Source organism: Entelurus aequoreus, linkage group LG18 (genome assembly GCF_033978785.1).
Source record: "Entelurus aequoreus isolate RoL-2023_Sb linkage group LG18, RoL_Eaeq_v1.1, whole genome shotgun sequence".
NCBI lineage: Eukaryota > Metazoa > Chordata > Actinopteri > Syngnathiformes > Syngnathidae > Entelurus > Entelurus aequoreus.
In genome coordinates, this window is record NC_084748.1 from 15,429,796 (window position 1) to 15,454,737 (window position 24,942).

General features: G+C 40.1%; 1 protein-coding gene across 4 annotated transcripts in view; it reads left to right on the top strand.

Annotated features, from left to right (window-relative positions):
• LOC133633849 (axin-1-like) overlaps positions 1–20,766 on the top strand; it is a 47,612-nt gene extending 26,846 nt beyond the window's left edge. For all 4 annotated transcript variants that reach the window (XM_062026591.1, XM_062026592.1, XM_062026593.1 and 1 more), the window contains 11 exons: positions 4,781–4,974; positions 5,060–5,206; positions 5,798–5,932; positions 6,016–6,112; positions 7,875–8,012; positions 8,299–8,692; positions 9,737–9,914; positions 9,997–10,170; positions 11,116–11,421; positions 17,237–17,386; positions 17,464–20,766. In XM_062026591.1, coding sequence (XP_061882575.1) covers positions 4,781–4,974; positions 5,060–5,206; positions 5,798–5,932; positions 6,016–6,112; positions 7,875–8,012; positions 8,299–8,692; positions 9,737–9,914; positions 9,997–10,170; positions 11,116–11,421; positions 17,237–17,386; positions 17,464–17,590 — 2,040 coding nt within the window. In that variant the 3' untranslated portion in view covers positions 17,591–20,766. The remainder of the gene's footprint in view (positions 1–4,780; positions 4,975–5,059; positions 5,207–5,797; positions 5,933–6,015; positions 6,113–7,874; positions 8,013–8,298; positions 8,693–9,736; positions 9,915–9,996; positions 10,171–11,115; positions 11,422–17,236; positions 17,387–17,463) is intronic.
• Positions 20,767–24,942: the final 4,176 nt, after the last annotated feature.

Here is a 24,942-nt window from a genome sequence, read left to right on the forward strand (position 1 = left end):
CCGTTGGGAGTTTTATCATTAATCAGAATCAGAATAGTTTTTATTGCCATTGTTTGAGAACGGGTTCACAAACTAGGAATTTTTCTTGGTGCAATCGTGCAACATAAAACACATAACAGAATAGGTAATAAAATGAGCTGTAACTGAGCTATCAGATCTTGATATTACAATTATTATATGATACTATAATACAGTTTATCCATACATCCCTAGTTGAGGTACTTGGGATCCAAGTCTCAAAAGATGAGAGCTAATTTTTTGGTCTAATTTCCTTTTTTTTCCCTTCTCGTTATTGTGGATGATACATTGTTGCTTTGCACATATTGTACTCAACAGCCAGGAAATAACTCATGTGCTCATTAATGATTTTGTTGTAAATACAGTTAATGATTCTATGGCTGCCATCACTTAATTCCCTGTGTCCACTTGTGGCGTTAATCTTTGAGGATGCTCACTCTGCTGAAATCATGAAACGATACAAAATTTAGGGGTGTGACTTTTTAGGCGCCTGACGTTTCGATTCGATTCAGAATGGATTCCCGATTCAACACGATTCTCGATTCAAACCGATTCCCGCAATATATTATTTGGTTTAATAGTTTTAATCAGGGATCAAATTTAACCACGGCAAAAGCCGCGACCGCCATGTCATTTGCCGTAATGCCCTAAAAAAATTAACCAACATTCGCAGCAAGAACATGCGGTGACCGCCCTTGACTTTTTACTTGTTAATGGACGAGGGATGTAACCGTAAATGCTATAATGATAATTTGCGATAAAATTCTAGACGGTTAATAATACGTCTAATTTTTTAATTACAGAAACCCCGTCATTTATGCGCACTAGCATCGTTTGGCTTGATAATCATGGCGGACCAACGACACAGACTTTGCTCGGGAGATTTCCCCTCGGAGTAAACAGAGCCAATCACTTGGTTTAATGTAATTTTCCCTCGCCTCCCGGCATGCGGTTAAGAGCGCATTGCTGTGTTTAGATGGAGACAGGTGTGGACAATATTGGAGACAGACGCACTTGTCCCCACACTAAAAGTATACAGCGAAGGAGAAAACTATTTGATGTTACTCTTATTTTGTCAATACAGCGTCCATCAGCTGCTGTGACTGAGAGTTAATGATGTGAGAAAACATGCAGCAGGAGATGTGTCGTGAACGTTGTCACAACTCGTTTATAAAGTCTCTAGTTTGTTTACTGGGATGATCACTTGTCCTTTATTTAACTGCAAACTGTATCAGTGTCCAAATAACATCAATAATAGCTCAAATGTTTTGTCATGTAATCGAATTAAATTAAGGCTGTGAAGATTGTGTATTCGATGTGAGAGGTGTCACTGCTCTTTATTTCTGTTGGCCAAACTGTTGTACTAAACCAAGAGAGAAGAACACCGCTTTTTTATTAAGACTTCATCTTCATTTGCCAAACTACTTTGTGTTTTATATTGATATCAAAAAGTTTTACATTACTTGTGTTTTTTTCATGTCACATAGGTATTACTTCAAAAAACATTCATGTGACACAGCATTTTGTTAATGTGTTATTGTGTATAATTAATTCCTATACGACATATTTCTGCTGAAACTCTTAATGGATCTGTCCCGACACACCATCTACATGTACATATTAATGTATATAACTTTAAAAAATGTTTAAAAAAAATACCTCCCTCTATCAAAATGTAAAAATAGAGATAAAGACATCATGAAATGACAAAAAGCTGACACGTTTATATTAATAATGAATAAAAAAAACTGTTATGTATATATATACACACACACACACGTATAGACTTGTCCCGGGTGTACCCCGCCTTCCGCCCGAATGCAGCTGAGATAGGCTCCAGCACCCCCCGCGACCCCAAAAGGGACAAGCGGTAGAAAATGGATATACATGCATGCTTTGGAGCCACTGCCTCAAAATAAAATAAGCCCTTCTTTAAGGCAACACTTGCCTTGACATTAAAAAGTAAAAATTTGAGGCCTGTTTATTGAAACTTTTTCAAAACCGATTACAGGTCTGTCTTGCTTGACAGGGGTTTGTCTTTTTTCGAGTGTTGTTCTTGAAAATGGAGTGGTTCATTTCCCGATAGTACGACTAAAGGCGTATCCTAGCTGTCACGTTGAGCAAATCAAAGCAAGATTCTCTGCAGGAATGCAGCTTGAACTGATGTGGTTTTGGTCTGCTGAACGTTTGCATTGTTTTATAATACTCTTTGGCAGACATCTCAACTTTTTGTTTTGGTTGCCCTTTTGTTCAACATTAGTCATGCCGCTTTTTGAACTATGATCATTTAGAGGTTTTTATAGTTTATACATTTTTACATAAATTGTGTTTTCTGACTACGGTCAGGCCTAAAGTTGTCTACTCCGAGTTGTTCCTTTTTTTCTTTTTTTAACCAATTTTCTAAAATCTAGTAGATGAATCTGATACAAATGTTGACTATTTTTAGGTCCTTCTATGGCAAACAATACATCTTATTGTTTCATGTTGTGTTTTTTTAACATCACTGCTCAAACGTTAATTTGACCTGTTTTTTTAAAGGTGTATACCTGCAAATAGAGAGAAAATTTGATACGTAGTCAGTCTGCTACAGATATTTCAGTGTTTCCCACAGGACCACACTATGAATATGCACGTAAACAATGACATCAAATATACAGTACTTATATATAATCAGTGTTATGAAAAACGCCATTACTTTTACTAGTAATGAGTAATCTAACTAATTTTACGTAAGTGACAACGCTGTTACCAAAGAGTTTCATGTCAACAAGACGGCGTCAGAGGCACAGCAAGTTCAATGCATGAAGTATCTTATTACTAATGAACGCAACAACCAACATCACACTAAAATGGTCTTGGTATCAAATAGGAGCATGCAACATCACACAGCAAACACACAACATGTTTGTACGTACACACTGCTACTACGAGAGAATAACGAACAACAAATCAAGGATTGAAGTGACAAACTTGCAATCTCACAATACCCCATTAGTGGACAAGGAAACTACAGCCATCAAAGCACATTTAATCTCTTTATTAACCAGCGCTAACAAAATACAGGGAAATTATTCAACAGAGCTGCTGTCACTGCCATACAAATTGCTGCTGCTAAGCTAACAAACACAGCTGAGGTAATGCTGCTCTTTCTGAGCGCGCTCTCGCTGCTGTCACAGTCACTTGGCAACAAGCACCGCCTTTTAAAGGCGCACACACATACTGTTCTTGTTTTATCCACAATTTCTTGGCTCTCTGCAGCACTCATTAGTTTTTCTTCTCACTCCATGCTAGAATCAACCGCGAGACAACGAGATGGTGCAACCAAACTAGTTAATACTGTTACCTGATTAGGGTTGGGTATCGTTTGAATTTGAACGATTCCGATTCCAATTCTTTGTTCCGATTCCTGACGATTCTCGATTCCGATTCTTTTAAGAGGCAGGGTCAAAAAAAAGTTTAGGATATTTTAAATGAGCTAGCTAACCTACAGTCTTTCTGAATGAAATAGTCTTGACATTCTCCATCAATTTTAATTCTATTCACTTTTTATGAACTTTACTATAAATTCCTCACAGGGCTGTTTTCAACTAGAATATAAATATCAAATCTATGAACTTGAATATAAATATTATAAATTATTAATACATTTTCCCAGGGGTACACTTTCCTCAAGAGAGCTTTAATTTTGAAAACCTCATGAAAACACATTTACACACACAAGTGTATGATGCTGCAGGTACTTAAAAATGTTACCGTGCTCCCACTGATGGGCTAACCTGGTGCAGAAAAGCTAAGAAACAACTTGCAAAACCCAGTCCAGATTAGCAGCAGGTACAGTATAAAATCAGAGACAGTTCTTGTTTAGGAAAATGACCATATCCGCCTTCTCAGGCAGGATGCGTGAGCGTTCTGGACAGATAATGTCTCCTGCTGTGGAAAATACACGTTCGCTGGGTGTGGAAGAAGCTTGAACGCATAAATAGGAGAAAGCTAGATCTGACAGCAAAGGATAAGTCTTTTGTTGGTTCCACCGGACCACCACCATGCAGCAGGGTCGTCAGACATAAGTATCGGTGGAACGTCCTGGTACATCTGCAGCTCTCTCTCCACTCATTTCTTGATGGACATGGAGCTCTGTTATTTCGCGGTTATTTCATTTTTTTTTTGTAAAGTAAAGCCACACTTTCGACCGCCGACGCCCGCTATCCATGCTTGAGCTTGACTGACTCGCTCGGCTATGCTAACACTTCCGGCGGTGGGCGCTTCTTCGTTGGTGCTCAGCGGCTTCTTCTTCCGGTTCGGCGGACATTTTTTTTTGTTTTCCCGGTCGGCGGACTGGGTATCGAAAATAGGAATCGAAATTTAAACTTATGAACGATTCCGGGAGAATCGGAAAGTTAGTCCCGGTTCCAATCGATACTCGATACCCAACCCTATACCTGATTGGCTGTTAGCGTGTCACACCCACTTCTCAGTGATCACTTCCTGCGTTGCGTTGCATGAACAAAGTGCCTTTGTTCATGCAACCAACCTTTCTTTGCAACTTATGGTTTCTTCTAACGTAAAAGAAAAAAAAATATTGAACGTTTTATCGAACACATTTTTTGATATTGAGTACGTGTTTTTCACGATATATATATTGATATTGTTTAATCGGCCAGCCTTGGTTACAGTATATAACACTTCTCAAGATCTGCAGTCTTAAAATTTAGCGTCCACTCTTGGCCGCAGTTACGTGACGTGACTGTGATGTGTGTCACAGGCCCAGACGGAGATCCAGGCTATGATGGAGGAGAACACCTACCCTCTGTTCCTCAAGTCGGACCTGTACCTGGAATACACGCGGTCAGGAGGGGAGAGCCCCAAGCTCAACCCCAGCGACCAGAGCCCATCGTCCGGTCCTGCCAAGCCCCTCCCTGGCTGCTTACCCACCCTGACCGAAGACGAGGAGTGGAGGTAAGAGTTACTTCGTCCTCTGACGTCCTATCCCCGAAGATTGTATCAATGCTGTGCTCAAGTCTCCTAATGTGTCTGCTTTTAGGTGCGGAGGCAGTGCGATAGAAGCGGAGGAAGAGAAAGACGAGTGTGGAGACACACCGGCCGGAAGGCTGACCCAAAGCCTGCTGATGAAGACGGTGCCGCAGAGAACGTCGACTGGCAGGAGGCGGCAGGACAGCAGGGAGTACAGGTGGGATGCAAAATCATTGCGTTTATTTTGTTCAGCATCAATCAATCAATCAATGTTTACTTATGTAGCCCTAAATCATGAGTGTTTCAAAGGGCTGCACAAACCACAACGACATCCTCGGCACTGATCCCACATCAGGGCAAGAAAAAACTCAACCCAATGGGATAACAATGAGAAACCTTGGAGGGGACCGCAGATGTGGGGAACCCCCTCCCTGGGCGACCGGTGCAATGGACATCGAGTGGATCTAGCATAATATTGTGAGAGTCCAGTGCACAGTGGGGCCAGCAGGAGATCATCTTGAGTGGAGACAGGTCAGCAGCGCAGAGACGTCCCCAACTGATGCACAGATGAGTTCCACCCTGGGTCCCGACTTTGGACAGCTAGCGTCTCATCTGTGGTCACCGAATCAGAGCAGAAAAGAAACGGCAGATCAACTGGTCTAAAAGCGGGGTCTATTTAAAGGCTACAGTATACAAATGAGTTTTAGGATGGGACTTAAATACTTCTACAGCAAGACACCAACTGGTTGATCTCCATGAGTCGTCAAGGTGTCTAAACTTTTTTTGTCTTGGAATCATCCACTGTCAGACCTTGGAGAGAGCCGGTGAACCCGTACTACGCCAACGTGGGCTACGCCCGCGCCCCCGCCACCAGTGCCAACGACAGTGAGCAGCAGAGCATGTCTAGCGACGCCGACACACTGTCGCTGACCGACAGCAGCGTGTAAGTCAGCATTCACATTTCTCAACAACTTATCACTGTTTGCTCGCTCCTTGATTGTTGAATTTTCGTCCCTGTGTGCGCAGAGATGGTATTCCTCCTTACAGGTATCGGAAGCAGCATCGCAAGGAGATGCATGAAAGTGCCAAAGCTAACGGACGTGTGCCCCTACCTCATATACCTGTGAGTTCTACACGCAATGCTGGGCGATATATCGAATATACTCGATATATCGCGGGTTTGTCTCTGTGCGAAATGGAAAATGACTATCGTGATATTCGAGTACCGTATTTTTCGGAGTATAAGTCGCTCCGAAGTATAAGTCGCACCGGCCGAAAATGCATAATTAAGAAGGAATAAAACATATATAAGTCGCACTGGAGTATAAGTCGCATTTTTGGGGGAAATGTATTTGATAAAACCCAACACCAAGAATAGACATTTGAAAGGCAATTTAAAATAAATAAAGAATAGTGAACAACAGGCTGAATAAGTGTATGTTATATGACTCATAAATAACCAACTGAGAACGTGCCTGGTATGTTAACGTAACATATTATGGTAAGAGTCATTCAAATAACTATAACATATAGAACATGCTATACGTTTACCAAACAATCTGTCACTCATAATCGCTAAATCCCATGAAATCTTATACGGCTAGTCTCTTACGTGAATGAGCTAAATAATATTATTTGATATTTTACGGTAATGTGTTCATAATTTCACACATAAGTCGCTCCTGAGTATAGGTCGCACCCCCGGCCAAGCTATGAAAAAAACTGAGACTTATAGTCCGAAAAATACGGTATACGTTCTCACGCAGTTGCTTTTAGCTGCGGGCATTACACTGCAGGCTCTTCTCGCTCTTTATTGTCTCTCCTTCTCACAGACGTAGAACAAGCGCACCTTCTTACATATGTCACATACGTATACATGGGTAACGTTAGCTGTGGTGCGAGTGGTAATACGAGAGAAAGAAGGTGCGAATCTGGTAACAAATGAAGGAAGAATTAATTCCCAAGAAAAACAGCAGGGGGTCCATCGTCTGGCGGTGGTTTGGCTTCAAGCGGGAATATGTCGAACAGGCAACCGTAATTTGTCAAGTGTGGGGAAAAAGCGTTGCTATAAAAAGTAGCATTACTGCTAATATGTAGCATCATTTGAAAAGTCACCCGCTAGAGAATGAAGAGTGCTTGAAACTCCGCATGTCAACATCTCCGTTCGGTGCCACACCCACAAAATGCCCAAGCAACCATTTCCACATCAACACCGTATGAAAAAAATAGTCAACAACAGAAGGAGATAACGTCCGCAGGAACCTACCACATAGCGAAGGACATACACTATTTGATTTACTATTATGCAGCTCATTTTTATTTGATAGTTATTGAAATATCTTGTGTGAAATCATGCACAAAAGTGCACTTTATTCGTTTTAAACTATTGTAGTGGCGTTCTGTACAAAAAGTGCACTTTAATTTAGTGTTGTTTTGATATGTCATCTTAGTGACATCATGCACAAAAGTGCACTAATAGCTTGTTTTAAAATGTCTCTGACAATCTTGCACTTTCTGTTTTGAAATGACATGAATGTTTGTGCCACTGCTTAATAACTGTTTAATAAATACAGTTTTGGTAAATTGACTTAGTTGTGATTTCCCTCTCTGCATGAAAGTTTAAAATGAGCATATATTAACGCAGTATGAACAAGAATGTTTTAATGTAGACACATAGAATCATCATACTGCTGTGATTATATGCATCAAGTGTTCATTCAAGGCTAAGGCAAAATATTGAGATATATATCGTGTATCGTGACATGGCCTAAAAATATCGAGATATTAAAAAAAGGCCATATCGCCCAGCCCTACTACACGCCGTGTTTGGTATCCCAAATAGTTTCACCCAGCTAACGCAATTTGTCCTTGCGTGTGCCATGCAGCGCACGTATCGCATGCCAAAGGACATCCACGTAGAGCCTGAGAGGTTTGCAGCGGACCTCATCAGGAAGCTGGAGATGGTTCTCAGAGAAAGGGAGGCAGAGGAGCGGCTGGAAGAGAGGCTGAAGCGAGTACGACTGGTGAGTGTGAGACCGGCCTGAGACAACATGGCTGTACAAATTTAATTGGTACGGTGCCAAAAAGTACCAGAATGGGTACCCATTTGCACCTTTGCAAGTTTTCACCAGCAATGTTGTTGCTAGGGGCCGTGCTGACTTGCTGACTTGCTCCCGAAAAACACACGTGATGGCGTCACTGACTATTGCCGACGACAAATTTTATCGCGACAATGTCGACGAATTGTTGTATCCCTCGTGTACACAGCAAGTCATGTGACTTCCTGTTTTCTTCCCCCACCCCCAACAGGAAGAGGAGGGCGACGACGCCGACGTCTCCGTCATCACCTCCATGTCTTCCCACAGCATACCACTTCCCCTCCCGTCGTCGTTCCCCCCTCTCTACGGCGCTCACTACTCTGAGAACACCGCCAACACGGGAGCCGTCGCCACGTACGGCGGCCTGGTCGCCATGGAGGATTCCCTCGACGATGACCCGGAGTCCATCCTAGACGAGCACGTGCAGCGGGTGATGAAAACGCCGGGGTGCCAGTCGCCGGGGGCAACAAACAGCGGCACCTTAGGAGTGGGCGGCCGACAGACGCCTCCCAAGACGTCGCGGTCGCCTGATGGCGGAGTCGGTCCGCCTCACTACCCGCCGCACCGAGGGGGAGGTCACAGTCTGCCTGCTTCTGGGGTCAAAGGTAAGATATTACAAGGTGCCGGTTTAATTTTCTCCAGAAGTAATAATTCTATCATTACATTGCAACTAGGGATGTCCGATAATATCGGACTGCAGATATTATCGGCTGATAAATGCTTTAAAATGTAGTATCGGAAACTATCGGGATCTGTTTCAAAATTATTGGTATCGGTTTCAAAAAGTAAAATTTATGACTTTTTAAAACGCCGCTGTGTACGCGGACGTAGGGAGAAGTACAGAGCACCAATAAACCTTAAAGACACTTCCTTTGCGTGCCGGCCCAGTCACATAATATCTACGGCTTTTCACACACACAAGTGAATGCCGTCCATACTTGGTCAACGGCCATACAGGTCACACTGAGGGTGTCCGTATAAACAACTTTACCACTGTTACAAATATGCGCCACACTGTGAACCCACACCAAACAAGAATGACAAACACATTTCGGGGAGAACATCCGCACCGTAACACAGCATAAACACAACAGAACAAATACCCAGAACCCCTTGCAGCACTAACTCTTCCGGGATGCTACAATATATACACCACCACCACCCCCCTTCAACCTCCTCATGCTCTCTCAGGGAGAGCATGTCCCAAATTCCAAGCTGCTGTTTTGAGGCATGTTAAAAAAAATAATGCACTTTGTGACTTCAATAATAAATATGGCAGTGCCATGTTGGCATTTTTTTCCATAACTTGAGTTGATTTATTTTGGAAAACCTCGTTACATTGTTTAATGCATCCAGCGGGGCATCACAACAAAATTAGGCATAATAATGTGTTAATTCCACGACTGTATACATCGGAATCGGTAATTAAAGAGTTGGACAATATCGGAATATCAGATATCGGCAAAAAAGCCATTATCGGACATCTCTAATTGCAACCTTAATTTATGAACTTAATTGGTTCTTGTTCCGCTGTAGTTGTATATAGCGGTACAGACAATGCTTCAAGTAGCATTTTATTAATTGTCATGAAAGTGCATAAATAAGTCTGGATGTTTTTTGTATTTATCTTGCTACCAATGTTGTCTCAGGTATCCATCACCACAAGCAGCTGTACCACCACAGAGGAAGAGAAGGCCAGGAGGAGACGGGCTCCAGGTCGCAGCCCAACTTCATTTGGAATGGAGAGCCAGCTAGTCAGTACGCAGCGAGAAGTCGAAATTACGCCGACGGGGCCGGAGCCAGCATCCTGGATGGAATGGGTTATTGGTAGGCCATAGAAGCCGTGTGCTCTTCCCCCTCTCGCCAGAAACCATTGTGTGACGCTAATGGTTTCCTGTTTGCCTTGCAGTAGTAAAGGGAGCACGCTGTCACGACGTGGTAAGAAGCCATTGGAGACGTCGGGCAAGGGCGATGAGGGCGGGCGGGGCGTGGATACCCAGGTACCTCTAGATGACTTGGAGAGGAACCAGAAGATCCTCCAGTGGATGATGGAGGGCGACAGGCAGAGGAAAAGCTCACATGGGTAAGCATTGCAAAAATATTTCTAGAAAGATGCTGAATGGTCATCCATTGGAATAAAATAAAACACCACACTTGAAATAAAGTTCGTTACTATAAACTATCACTACGGAAAAAATTATATAAAATGCTTGCAGACATGGCACCTGTAAATCTAAAGATACTCTTTGGAAGAAAAAAGGAGGTAAATTAGGGCAAAGGGTTAACTTAACCCTAATTTTTGTTTGATGAAAAAAAAAATACACCTTCCACCCTCTTTTTGGGGTCTTCCAAAATATAGAGCCGATACAGTATGAGCATGAATCATTTATACATACATGTGGTGTTATGAATTTTTTGTAAAATTACTCAGAACAATGTTCGGTATGATAAGCACCAACGCATTTATTAACAACCGTCTAGAATGTGCTTAGGCTTTCATTAAGTTGAAGTGAAGTGGTAATTGTTTTTTTTTGTTTTTGTTACTGAATACTTTGTAATATGCTACTGCCTTGGAGACGTTGTGTAAGTAATATGCAACTATAATTATTTCATATTTGTTTATTTTGACAAATGTGCTGTTTTAGACTGCAATAATGTTCAATTAAGTAAGGACACTTATTACATGTCTAGCTTGTGTGCCTAGCTGTTGTGTAGCTGCCAGTTCCTAGGAGCCTCTAACCAACCATGTTTACCTTTTGTAAATAACTTGACTAAAATAGAAGAAAAGACCGACCTTGTGTGTTTATTGGAGGACATTTAGATGTTAACTGGCTGTCCAGCTTAGCACAAGTGAACACGCTGCAGGAGCACTTTTAGATGTAAGACAAAATGGTCTGATACTTTTTGCTGTGCTGTGCTCGAATTGAACGTTAATATCAGTATTGGATTGGCAAACCTTAATTAATAACAGTTTTTTTATTACGTAGCACTTCCAAGAGTGACCGTTCTTTCCCCTCCGCCCTTGTAGTGGCAGCACCAGCAGCTCCAGGCGGACGGGAGCCAGCAGCGAGGCGCCGCGTCCCACCTCTGTGGAGCGACCCGGCGCCGTCCATCCGTGGGTCTCGGCCCAGCTGCGCAACAACCCCTCCTCAGCGTCACCCGCCATCGTCCCACACTCGGTGGCGGCGGCCCAGGTGCAGCCCTTGCACCCTTTCATCCAGGACCCCGCCATGCCCCCCAACCCGGCTCCCAACCCCCTCACCCAGCTGGAGGAGACTCGACGCAGGCTGGAGGAAGAGCGAAGGAGGGCGGCGCTTCAGCAGGCTAAGCCAAGGTGGGCAACAAGGTGGCGCCGTCATGCCTCTTGGCTTCATTCGAACATATTGCTGATTAATCACATTTTGAATTTGATTTTGTTTATGGCTTCTCGCGATCATAACAAATAACAAAAAAAAAAGATTACTAGGCCGTGCAACGTGCGTGCAAATTCCCGAGTGTTTGACGGTGAAACGGATGAGTGAGCGAATTAGTGAAAATAAGAAGTTTGGGATCTCATCATGTTTGTTACTTTTGATTTGACACAGCTCTAGTATGCCTAATCAGCAATCTCTAAACTTAACAAAAAAAGGAGGGCATTTTCACATTTACGTAACCGTGGACGAAATCATATAATTAGCCAATTACCGGTAAACGGAATCAGTGGTTAAACGCAGATTATCAGAGAAATTGGCATAAATGTGCGTGAAAGGCTGTTATTGTGAGAAGTAACATTTATCTGGGGAAAATATACCATACTCATTCATACCCGAAACACCCAACTGCCCCGTCCTAAACCAAACAGTCATTATGTAAGACAAGAATTCAGATTTTTTTAATGCATTCCAACTCGTACATAAGTCCACTTACAATGGAGCCCATTAGAGGTTCTCTATTCCGCACATAAAACACAATAAACAACCATCCAAAAAGCGCCAACAATACTCCATTTGCATTTTGTGACTTGACTATTTACCAAGTATTAGTGATATTGTTATTATAAGCACTAACACATACAAACTATAGCGGCACTGTGATCATAGAGAGCTAACAAGCGTGTGTGGCTATGTTGACGTCATCGGCTGGTGAGCTGCTTTCTCACCTCGGTGCTGGGGAAAGATTATTCTCAGTCATGAATAATGCCTCTCACCTATCGACGTGAAATGGGTCTGAAATTGCATTCTTTATGGTGTTGGAAAAAGTCTTGAATTTGACTTGTTGAAACCTGCAAACCTGCTGATACATTTACCATAAATATTATGCTTTGAATTAAAATCCTGGTCAAAACTGTCAAAAAGATGCGAGGGTTTTTGCATTTAGTTAGAGAACATTTTATTAAATTGTATTCTTGACACAAAAAGCACGCACACTATGGTGGTAAAAATACGTTTAAAAGGTAAACGAAATTCTAAATTAAAACAGAAAAACTGAATTGTATTGTTATTTATTTTGCTATTCTTGTTTTATTTTTTTATGCTGTACTATTATTATTATTTGACTTGTTTGTTTCTAATTTATATCGGTTGTTCTCTTAAAAAATATTTAAAGTTGAGTTGTGGTAAAATAAATAATCATGTTTTCAAATTATTTAATAATTGTATTAATATTAGAGATGTCCGATAATATCGGACTGCGGATACTATCGGCTGATAAATGCTTTAAAATGTAATATCGGAAATTATCGGTATCGGTTTCAAAAAGTAATATGTATGACTTTTTAAAACGCCGCTGTACGGAGTGGTACACGGACGTAGGGGGAAGTACAGAGCACCAATAAACCTTAAAGCAGTGGTTCTTAACCTTGTTGGAGGTACCGAACCCCACAAGTTTCATATGCGCAATCACAGAACCCTTCTTTAGTGAAAAATAAAATTATATTTTTGGTAACACTTTAGTATGGGGAACATATTCTAAGTAACAAAGACATAATTTAGAGTTTTTTGGACACTAGGGGAAGATATTCTAAGTAACAAAGACTTAATTTAGAGTTATTTGGTTACGGTTAGGGGGTTAGGACCAGGGTTAGAGGGTTAGGGTTATAATAAGGCCATGCCGATTAAGGCAAGTTAATAATGACTAGTTAAGAGCCAATATGTTACTAATTTGCATGTTAATAAGCAACTAAGTAATGGTGAATATGTTCCCCATACTAAAGTGTTACCATGTTTTTTTACTGGTGCACAAAATGAAGCGCGCATGAACATCACCTTGTTCAAACAACAAAACCAACACAGCGCATAACAGCAAATTACACACCTGCAAATCAGTGTGACTTCTGCTGTTGCCGTATCCGCAATACACCGATAGGGAGAAGTTTTAATTTACACGATGAGTCGGGTGTGTCTTGACCTCCGCCGAACCCCTGAGCCCGACTCACCGAACCCCTAGGGTTCGATTGAACCCAGGTTAAGAACCACTGCCTTTGCGTGCCGGCCCAATCACGTGATATCTACGGCTTTTCACACACACAAGTGAATGCAAGCCATACTTGGTCAACAGCCATACAGGTCAGACTGAGGGTAGCTGTATAAACAACTGTTACAAATATGCGCCACACTGTGAACCCACACCAAACAAGAATGACAACCACATTTCGGGAGACCACACGCACCGTAACACAACAGAAACACAAGAGAACAAATACCCAGAACCCCTTGCAGCACTAACTCTTCCGGGACACTACAATATTACCCCCCCCCCCCCCCCCCCCCCCCCCCCCCCCCGCCCCAAGCTACTGTTTTGAGGCATGTTAAAAAAATAATGCACTTTGTGACTTCAATATTGAATATGGCAGTGCCATGTTGGCATTTTTTTTCCATAACTTGAGTTGATTTATTTTGGAAAACCTTGTTACATTGTTTAATGCAGGGGTCACCAACGCGGTGCCCGCGGGCACCAGGTCGCCCGTAAGGACCAGATGAGTCGCCCGCGGGCCTGTTCTAAAAAAAAAAAAAAAAATTTTTTTTTTTTTTTTTTTAAATTAAATCTACATAGAAAAAACACAAGATACACTTTCAATCAGTGCATCAACCCAAACAACCTCCCCCATGCACACTCATCCACACCCACTCACACAAAAGGGGTTATTTCTTTCTGCTACCAATATTCTGGTTCCCACAACATAGACAACACATCTGCAAGGGACACAGTCCCTGAACACAACATAGACAACACATCTGCAAGGGACACAGTCCCTGAAGCACACATGATTGTATAGGCTGCTGGTCCACTAAAATGTTCATTAATTACTATTTTTTATGTAATGATTTTTATATTGTTTTACTTTCTTTTTTATCCAAGAAAATGTTTTTTATTTATTTATCTTATTTTATTTTATTTTTTAAAAAAGGGCCTTATCTTCAACAGACCAGGTTGTCAATGAAATTAGATTCGTTTAAAGGGTTTTTTAAACCAGGCCCAGTCCAGATAATGTCCAAGTCGGACTCAGCAACACACACCTTCATTCATGTACACAGAAAAAAATTAGGGAACACAACAGATTGCATATAATTTATAAACAAAATTACATTTTCAAAATAAGCATTTATGTACAGTCCAGATTATGTCCAGGTCACTCAAATTAGGAAACACAACAACAGATATCATATAATCTATAAACATAATTATACTTTCAAAATAAGCCTTTGAGGACTTCTCATCTTTTTTTTAATGTTTTTTGGCATTATCGTTTTCAACCATGTAACTTTCTAAAGTTAGAAAATACTGAATAAATGTTTTAAAGAAAGTAATACTAAGTGAATATCTGTTTTTGGCCTTAAAAATAAACATTTTACCGAGTACTATAATTAAATTGACTAAATCATGATTGTCAATGAACTCTCCTAAAATAACAGAAACCACATTAAGCTTCATAAACAAACCAATCCTTAAACACATTTTTTCAACTTCCACCCAAAACAAAGACACAATATGACAATACCAAAACAAATGCAGGGTGGATTCAGGCTCCTGACAACAAAATCGGCAATCATCTGACTCTGTCATATTCCATAATTTTAACATTTTCCCTGTGGGTAAAAAGTTATAAATAATTTTAATTTGAAAATAACGATTTTGCACATCGATAGTGGTTTTATAGATTAGTTTGAATATGGCATCCCATGGCAACGGGCAGTCAAAAAAGTCCTCCCATTTTACATTTGTGTTGTATGATGCAGCCTTCAAAGATTTCTTTATTAAATAAAAATTATATATTTTTCTATTTATTTTAGTTCCTTTTTGCCAACTAGAATTTCTTATTAGAGGTTTACAAACTAATAATTTAGTAGTTCCATAATTAATTATTTGTTTCCATCTTTTCCCAATTACTCCAGTTAGTTGATAAAATGAAAAGCTTGAGCAAGCATCACCATACATAGCTCTAAATTCATCATACTTCATAATTTTACCATTCTCATTGATAATATCATTGACAAAAATGATTCCTCTTTCAAACATATTTTTCCAAAAGAAAGGCTTTCCATCTATTACAATATTAGAGTTCATCCGTATTAACTGCTGCAAAATATCGTCTCTTTTTTCTGGCACATAAAATTGAAAACACCACTGTGAGTGGATTGTTTCCTTTATGTTTCCCAGCAGACTCTCTGGGAGGGGATCACTCGTAAAAAAGGATACAATTTCTTTTGATATAGTACATGTTTTTTGTCCAACAGGACATTTGTGTACCACTCAATGTTTAAATACATCTTTGGAACAATTGATGCTTTTAAAGACAGACACATAGCTTCAAGGTTGAGAAGTTTCAGGCCCCCATATTCATACTCTTTGTACAAAACCTTTCTTTTAATCTTTTCTGGTTTGCCGTTCCAGACAAAATCGAAGACCCTCCGCTCATAAATCTTAAAAAAGTTTTGTGATGGAGCTGGTAATGACAAAAACAAATAAATAAATTGAGGAATAATTAACGAGTTGGCAATAGACATTTTACCATACAAGGTTAGGGATTTCCCTTTCCATAATTGCATAATTTTGTCCAGCTTTCTTAGTCGATTATCATAATTTACTGAGCCTAGATCTTCCAGATTTTCTGGGACAACAACACCAAGTATGTTAACTGGTCCATCTGTCCACAAAACAGGCACGTTGCATTCCATTCGAAAGGACGTTCCCTTTAGATTTCCGATCCTTAACATTTTACATTCATCATAATTAAGCTTAAGGCCAGATTGCTGTGAAAATATGTCCAAAAGATTAAGAAGGTTCCGCAAACAATGAGGAAAAATCTTATCTTTGTGAATCAGCCTTTTCTGACATGAACTTCATCAAGAACAAACACAGAACACGCCTCACTGATGCACATCTGCAAGACTCACTCAGAGTTGCAGTGTCAAGTTACACACCAGAGTACAACACACTAGTTAACAGCATGCAATGCCAGGCTTCCCACTAACTGACAAAGAAACAGATAACAGATTTGGTGTCCAGTTCAAAGTGTGACATGATTTAAAAATTTGAGAGTTTACTTTTGTATTTTACATGAGTTATTATTTGTACAAACATGGTGCAAAGTAATTCATGATTTGTTAAAAAATGTTAGTGGCTGGCTAGTTAAAATGGGATATTGTGATTTCACAAGACTGTCTTAGAAGTGATCATTTGAAAATGTTAAATTTGAAAAATTTGCACTTAGAGAAAATATAAAAATAAAGTGTTGCATATTGATATTTATCTGTTTCTATATATATTTATTGTGAGAAATCATTAAGATGATCAGTGTTTCCACAAAGATAAATATCATTAATTATTAATAATAACAGAGTTAAAGGTAAATTGAGCAAATTGGCTACTTCTGGCAATTTATTTAAGTGTGTATGTAACTGGTAGCCCTTCGCATTAATCAGTACCCAAGAAGTAGCCCTTGGTTTCAAAAAGGTTGGTGACCCCTGGTTTAATGCATCCAAAATTATTCATAATAATGTGTTAATTCCACGACTGTATATATCGGTATCGGTTGTTATCGAAATCAGTAATTAAGAGTTGGACAATATCGGATATCGGCAAAAAAGCCATTATCGGACATCTCTAGTTAATATCAATCAAAGCAATTGTGACTACTATTTTTGCCATAATTTTTTTTTTGTCCCCTGAAGGCACAAGTCTGGAAAGCGCCAAGTGTGTGAGAACATGACGGTCGCCTACTACTTCTGTGGCGAACCGATCCCCTACCGGACCTCGGTCAAGGGCCGCGTGGTGACTTTGGGCCAGTTCAAGGAGCTGCTGACCAAAAAGGGCCACTACAGGTGAGGTGAAAGGTCACGGGGGGGGATGCACAAACAAACGGGAATACCTCAACGCCTCGCCTGCTTCCCGCCCGCAGGTTCTACTTCAAGAAAGTCAGCGACGAGTTTGACTGCGGCGTGGTGTTCGAGGAGGTCCGAGACGACGACGCCATCCTGCCCATCTTCGAGGAGAAGATCATCGGCAAGGTGGAGAAGGTGGACTGAAGCGGCGGCGAAAGTGAGGCGACCGTTGCCACGCGGAGTACGTTTGCAGATGAAGAAAAAGCAAAGAAAGTGGGATGAATGGAAGGAGCAGCGTGTGTAGGATGTTTGGATCAAAGACAGGCCGGAAGATCACGTCTTATCTTGCTTTCATTGCGGACCTTTCAAACCTCCTGTCTGTCCACTCTGACGCCGCCATGGAGGGAAAAGGGCGGAGCTAAAGTCTTCCACTTGTTCTCCGGAGGAGACCGCGACCATGCTGCTACACGACCACAGGATCTCTTCAGTCGGTGCTCAGAGACGCCCCCCCACCCTTTCCCGTCTCCGTTCCTCACCAGCTTGCCACGAGATTACGAGGACGGATGATGAAAAGGAAGCTGGTCCTCTCGGAGAGACGGATTCCTGTGACGTCACGTTGCCATCTCTCCAATTCAACAGTTCTCTACACAAGGTGTTTACCAAAGCTACTCTTTTATTTTGACGGGACAAGTATGCTTCTGACACGGCAGGTACTATGACTTATTCATGTGGTATTATTATGACTATTGTTCCTTTTCCATATCAGGATCTCTTTGTTCGTCTTACCCAACAACTTCCTCCCGTCTTTTTAATTCTTACACACTCGCCAGCCAGCCAACGCTTGGCAATGTGACGCCCGCTGATATTTATCTGCCTGAACTAGCCAAAGAACACGACCACGCGTCCCCCCTCCCCCACCCCTCATATTTGAGTACCACAGACCACAACGAGGAATGTTGTTCAAATCCACACACTTGTTGTGGTTTTTCTCTTCGTTTTGAGCGTTTTAACCAAGACGTGGAGAAAACAAAGTCCTTCTTTTTATCGGGAAGCCACATGGCAGCGAGTCGCATGAAAAGAAATGCCAGCTAGTTGACGGACTGTGAAAGCTAAACCATCAAATAAAAAGTCATCACACTAAATGATCCGTTATGCTTAAATTAACGATTTGTTTTAGTACTAATTTATTCAAAAAAAAAAGTGTATACAATTGTACTTTTTTTTTTTTTATCGAAAAAAACACATTTTAACATTTGGAGATGCACACTTTGTTGCAGGGGTGTCCAAACTTTTTCCCACTGTGGGCTGAAAGAAAGCATGCAGGGGCCATTTTAATATTTTTAATTTTCAATAACAATGCAATATTGTGACCCCTATAGCTTCCCTCAACCAAAGGGTCTCAATCATTAAAGTGTTAAAAATAAGTCATGTATATATTAGGTCTGTCCAAAAAATGGATTCTCGTATTAATCGCGATTCTTATTTGTAACGATTTTTAATCGATTAAAAACATTTAAAAAAAAAATAAAAAATTCTCCCCAGAAATCAGTCCTTTCCAACCACTTTATTAAATGTTTGGGTAGAATTTTATTAAACAAAACCAGTTTTCGTTTAAGTAATATAGAAATGTATCAGAGCTGTTTATACATTTTATGGAGGAATGTAGTTAATCATAGAACTGGCACCCAATGTTATTAAAGTATTGACTTTGAATCGAATCGTTGCCCCTAAGAATCAAATCGAATCGTGTGGTGCCCAAAGATTCAAAACCCCATTCTATAAATATATATACATATATTTTTATTTTTTATTTCAACACTTAAATATCTAGAGATGAACTTAAGATGTATCCGTTGACATCAAGTTTAAACTATTTTTATGTGTCATGCCCTATTTGTCAAAACCCAACCCTAATAGGAAAAACAAAGTATGCAATATTAGTGGAATATTTGATGTGAAATAATTCATAACAATATTGATTGATTGAAACTTGTATTAGTAGATTGCACAGTACAGTACATATTCCGTAAAATTGACCACTAAATGGTAAGACCCGAATAAGTTTTTCAACTTGTTTAAGTCGGGGTCCACGTATATTGCTTTTGGTTTATTATTTTTGGAACAATGACATTTTAAAGAATAAAACGGACTAAAGGTCCCGGGAAAGGCCCTCCACTAATAAAAGTGTTAAAAGTAAGACATCTCAATATAATTTTTATTTTCAATGCTGACATCGCTAGAACCAAATTCAAGAAGTTTTTTGTCGATTACAACTTTTTATTTATTGAGCAATGACAGTTTTAAAGTAAAGAACATGGCAGCTTTATTAGAGCCAATATTGCAACATTTTCTCTTCACGTTTCAACCGTTTTCTCTTTTATTCCACTTTTTAATGTTTGTTTTGTAACACTTTTAAAATGGCCGCACTTTGGACACCCCTGCTTTAGCCTGACAGCGACGTTTTTATTCTTCTTCATACAGCAAACTCGTCCAGACTGGATCGGCAGCGCCTCTGCTGGTTGCAGCCATGAATTGCGCTCAAAATCCTTTTTTTTAATTTTTTTTTTTTATTCTGGCATTTGGAGTTCGTTAACCGAGCGATATGTTTTGAAGAAGTGAGTTTAATCGCTAAGTTGTGCCAACTCGAGGAATATTGGTAACGTTTGCAAAATATTACCTAAATGGTCAATTCCCAGTCGTCCCATCGTAATCTGAATGCCAAGTGGTCTGTTGGGACGTGAATGTAACTCTCGCCAGCACAGAGGAGTGTTTGTGTGCGTGAGTGTGCGCGCGATAAGGTTTCATGTTAAACTGTTGGCAGTTGAATGTGCTTCTCCAACCAAGAAGTGGACCTCTGGTGACTTCTTATTTTTGTCCCGGGGAGGGAAACAAACGGAACCCAAACTGACTTCAAAACCCATCCTTGGATATGACACTTTTTAAACTGATTTGTTTATATAAAAAAAAATAATAACTTCAATAATCACCAAGCATGTTCTTTGTAAGGAATGTTTTCCAGATGTCCATGTTGATGTATTGTTTGTCTGCAAACTGCAACATGTTGTGTTGTCAGTTTGTGTAAAACACAGTGCCTTTTTATCTTAGCTTTTTTTCTCCCCTCTTTTCTTTATCGTGTTGTTTATTTTCCCCCTCACTTAGGCCTATTGTAATTATTATATATATTTTTTAGCTTTCAGACATGCTCGGTCACCTCCTCCTTGTCGTCGCCTGATGACGGTCTGCTGTAAATATGTACATTTATCATTTCATACACACGCCTTTCTCACCCGCGCCGCACATCCACGGTGTCACTGATGTGCTGCTTCCACTTGTACATTTCTTTGCAAAAGGTACTTCATAATAAAGATGATGGATAAACACTGCTGTGTTGGACCCACGTATTGCAGTACATGGTAACGAGTTCAATAACATTTAACAAAGTAGTATATGTTTTTCAAAAAATTAGGTTTTTATACCTATGTTGAAGTTAAAATCTCCCCATTTTTTTTTTTTTATTGCTTGTGCTGCAAACATTTTCATTCGTGCCGTTGCCGTTTTTAAGGTAATAAAAAAAACTAATGTTCTGACTAGTGATGTCATCCAGCCCCCCACCATCTTGTCGAAATCTCCCCAACTTGTCCATTTGTTTGTGCTGCAAATTTTTTGTGTGAAACTTAATAGTGGTTTTGAGTGTCCGCCCTGAGATTGGTAGGTCGTGAGCAGTGTTGGATTAGTTACTGAAAACCAGTAACTACCGTATTTTTCTGACTATAAGTCACAGTTTTTTTTCATAGTTTGGCCGGGGGTGCGACTTATACTCAGGAGCGACTTATGTGTGAAATTATTAACACATTACCGTAAAATATTAAATAATATTATGTAGCTCATTCACGTAAGAGACTAGACGTATAAGATTTAATGGGATTTAGCGATCAGGAGTGACAGATTGTTTGGTGAACGTATAGCATGTTCTACAAACCCCGTTTCCATATGAGTTGGGAAACTGTTAGATGTAAATATAAACGGAATACAATGATTTGCAAATCATTTTCAACCCATATTCAGTTGAATATGCTACAAAGACAACATATTTGATGTTCAAACTGATCAACTTTTTTTTTTTTGCAAATCATTAACTTTAGAATTTGATGCCAGCAACACGTGACAAAGAAGTTGGGAAAGGTGGCAATAAATACTGATAAAGTTGAGGAATGCTCATCAAACACTTATTTGGAACATCCCACAGGTGAACAGGCAAATTGGGAACAGGTGGGTGCCATGATTGGGTATAAAAGTGGATTCCATGAAATGCTCAGTCATTCACAAACAAGGATGGGGCGAGGGTCACCACTTTGTCAACAAATGCGTGAGCAAATTGTTGAACAGTTTAAGAAAAACCTTTCTCAACCAGTTATTGCAAAGAATTTAGGGATTTCACCATCTACGCTCCGTAATATCATCAAAGGGTTCAGAGAATCTGGAGAAATCACTGCAAGTAAGCAGCCAAGCCCGTGACCTTCGATTCCTCAGGCGGTACTGCATCAACAAGCGACATCAGTGTGCAAAGGATATCACCACATGGGCTCAGGAACACTTCAGAAACCCACTGTCAGTAACTACAGTTGGTCGCTACATCTGTAAGTGCAAGTTAAAACTCTCCTATGCAAGGCGAAAACCGTTTATCAACAACACCCAGAAACGCCGTCGGCTTCGCTTGGCCTGAGCTCATCTAAGATGGACTGATACAAAGTGGAAAAGTGTTTTGTGGTCTGACGAGTCCACATTTCAAGTTGTTTTTGGAAACTCTGGATGTTGTGTCCTCCGGACCAAAGAGGAAAAGAACCATCCGGATTGTTATAGGCGCAAAGTTGAAAAGCCAGCATCTGTGATGGTATGGGGGTGTATTAGTGCCCAAGACATGGGTAACTTACACATCTGTGAAGGCGCCATTAATGCTGAAAGGTACATACAGGTTTTGGAGCAACATATGTTGTCATCCAAGCAACGTTACCATGGACGCCCCTGCTTATTTCAGCAAGACAATGCCAAGCCACGTGTTACATCAACGTGGTTTCATAGTAAAAGTGCGGGTACTAGACTGGCCTGCCTGTAGTCCAGACCTGTCTCCCATTGAAAATGTGTGGCGCATTATGAAGCCTAAAATACCACAACGGAGACCCCCGGACTGTTGAACAACTTAATCTGTACATCAAGCAAAAATGGGAAAGAATTCCACCTGAGAAGCTTAAAAAATGTGTCTGCTCAGTTCCCAAACGTTTACTGAGTGTTGTTAAAAGGAAAGGCCATGTAACACAGTGGTGAACATGCCCTTTCCCAACTACTTTGGCACGTGTTGCAGCCATGAAATTCTAAGTTAATTATTATTTGCAAAAAAAAAAAAACATCAAATATGTTGTCTTTGTAGTGCATTCAATTGAACATGGGTTGAAAAGGATTTGCAAATCATTGTATTCCGTTTATATTTACATCTAACACAATTTCCCAACTCATATGGAAATGGGGTTTGTATATGTTATAGTTATTTGAATGACTCTTACCATAATATGTTACGTTAACATACCAGGCACGTTCTCAGGTGGTTATTTATGCCTCATATAACGTACACTTATTCAGCCTGTTGTTCACTATTCTTTATTTTAAATTGCCTTTCAAATGTCTATTCTTGGTGTTGGCTTTTATCAAATAAATTTCCCCAAAAAATGCGACTTATACTCCAGTGCGACATATGTTTTTTTCCTTCTTTATTATGCATTTTCGGCCGGTGCGACTTATACTCCGAAAAATACGGTAGTTACAGTTACTTTATTTAAAAAGTAACTCAGTTACTTACACCAAAAAGTAATGTTACTGTGAAAAGTAACTAGTTACTTATACTTTATTTTTATTTTTTTTAAAGCTCCCATTAATGCCCTTTTAGCCTTCATTTCAGTACTGTTATTGCACTGGAGAATAATACAATGTGTTGATCAACTTGACATGCATTTGCATCACTGAACTCTGCTAAGCAATGTGGTCTACATACAACACACAAAGACAAAGATATGCCAATTTATTTCAGGCCAGAACAAATTGACAGAACTATTTTAAATAGCTGCAACATAACATACATAAGTAACACACAGCATAATAACAACATAGCTGTAAACCAAGGAAGGCACACACTACATACACACGCCTAACCAGGTGTGTGTATTTCAGGAATTGTGAAATAAAATCATGTCTGAAGCCCAGAACACTCTACTCATTTCCCCAGTTTTAGTTTCGAGATAAGGAAAGATTGGCCTGGCCCACTAGGATCCCTCTTTATGTTTGTGAACTTTATAGTCTATACATTTAGAGTGATGTGATAGTCAAACACTCTAGAAGTCTAGAATGAAAGAGTATATAATAGAATTGACAGAGTGTGTACCTTCAGTGCTGAATGATGAGCAGAGGCAGAGTTTGGAGTGTTTTCTTTAGCTCGCTTTCCATGTTTATGTACTCACTGTCCACTGTGTCCAGGTACGTGGAAAATGTTTTCCGTGCTATTTGCTGTTTGATGCCCGATATCATGCTAATTAGCTGCCTGAAAGCAGGTGACTCCACTGTGAGAAATAGCCTGCATGTCTTCTAGCACATACGCTGCAATGGCTCTATCAATGTTGTCCTGGCTAGCAGTGCCTCCATTAAAATCCAGCCGCTGTTGCTTAGATGGTGTTGGAGGTGAAGTGTCTCTCTCTTTACGAGCTTCGTCGAAGCATGTTGCTTTTGTAGCTGTTTCAGCAGATTTTAATTGCTGTTTTGGGCAGTAGATAGGATCGTTGATCCAAGACACAACTTACATTGAACTAAAATGTTCTTTTCTATGTGCTCCACAAAAGAAAAGTAGTGAGAATATCTCCATGTTAAGAAACTCGACTTTGGCTCCGCCATGATGTCTTGTTAATTAACACAGACACGCCCCCCCCCCCTCCACTCCCACACACAGAGCGCGCCTCTTCTGCAGCTCTCCAATAAAACACTCTCAGATCTTCTCAGTTGATAGCCGATACTACATAAAAAATAACGTCAAATAACGCAGTGACGCACCATGTAGTAACGGTAACTGAGTTACTGAATATAAAAAATAACACGTTAGACCAGTGGTTCTCAACCTTTGTTCAGTGCTGTATACCTTGTGAATTTTTTTTTTAATTCAAGTACTCCCTAATCAGAGCAAAGCATTTTTGGTTGAAAAAAAGAGATAAAGAAGTAAAATACAGCACTATGTCATCAGTTTCTGATTTATTAATTGTATAAAAGTGCAAAATATTGCTCAATTAATTAATTCAAGTACCCCCTAATCAGAGCAAAGCATTTTTGGTTGAAAAAAAGAGATAAAGAAGTAAAATACAGCACTATGTCATCAGTTTCTGATTTATTAATTGTATAAAAGTGCAAAATACTGCTCAATTAATTAATTAATTAATTCAAGTACCCCCTAATCAGAGCAAAGCATTTTTGGTGGAAAAAAAAGAGATGAAGTAAAATACAGCACTATGTCATCAGTTTCTGAT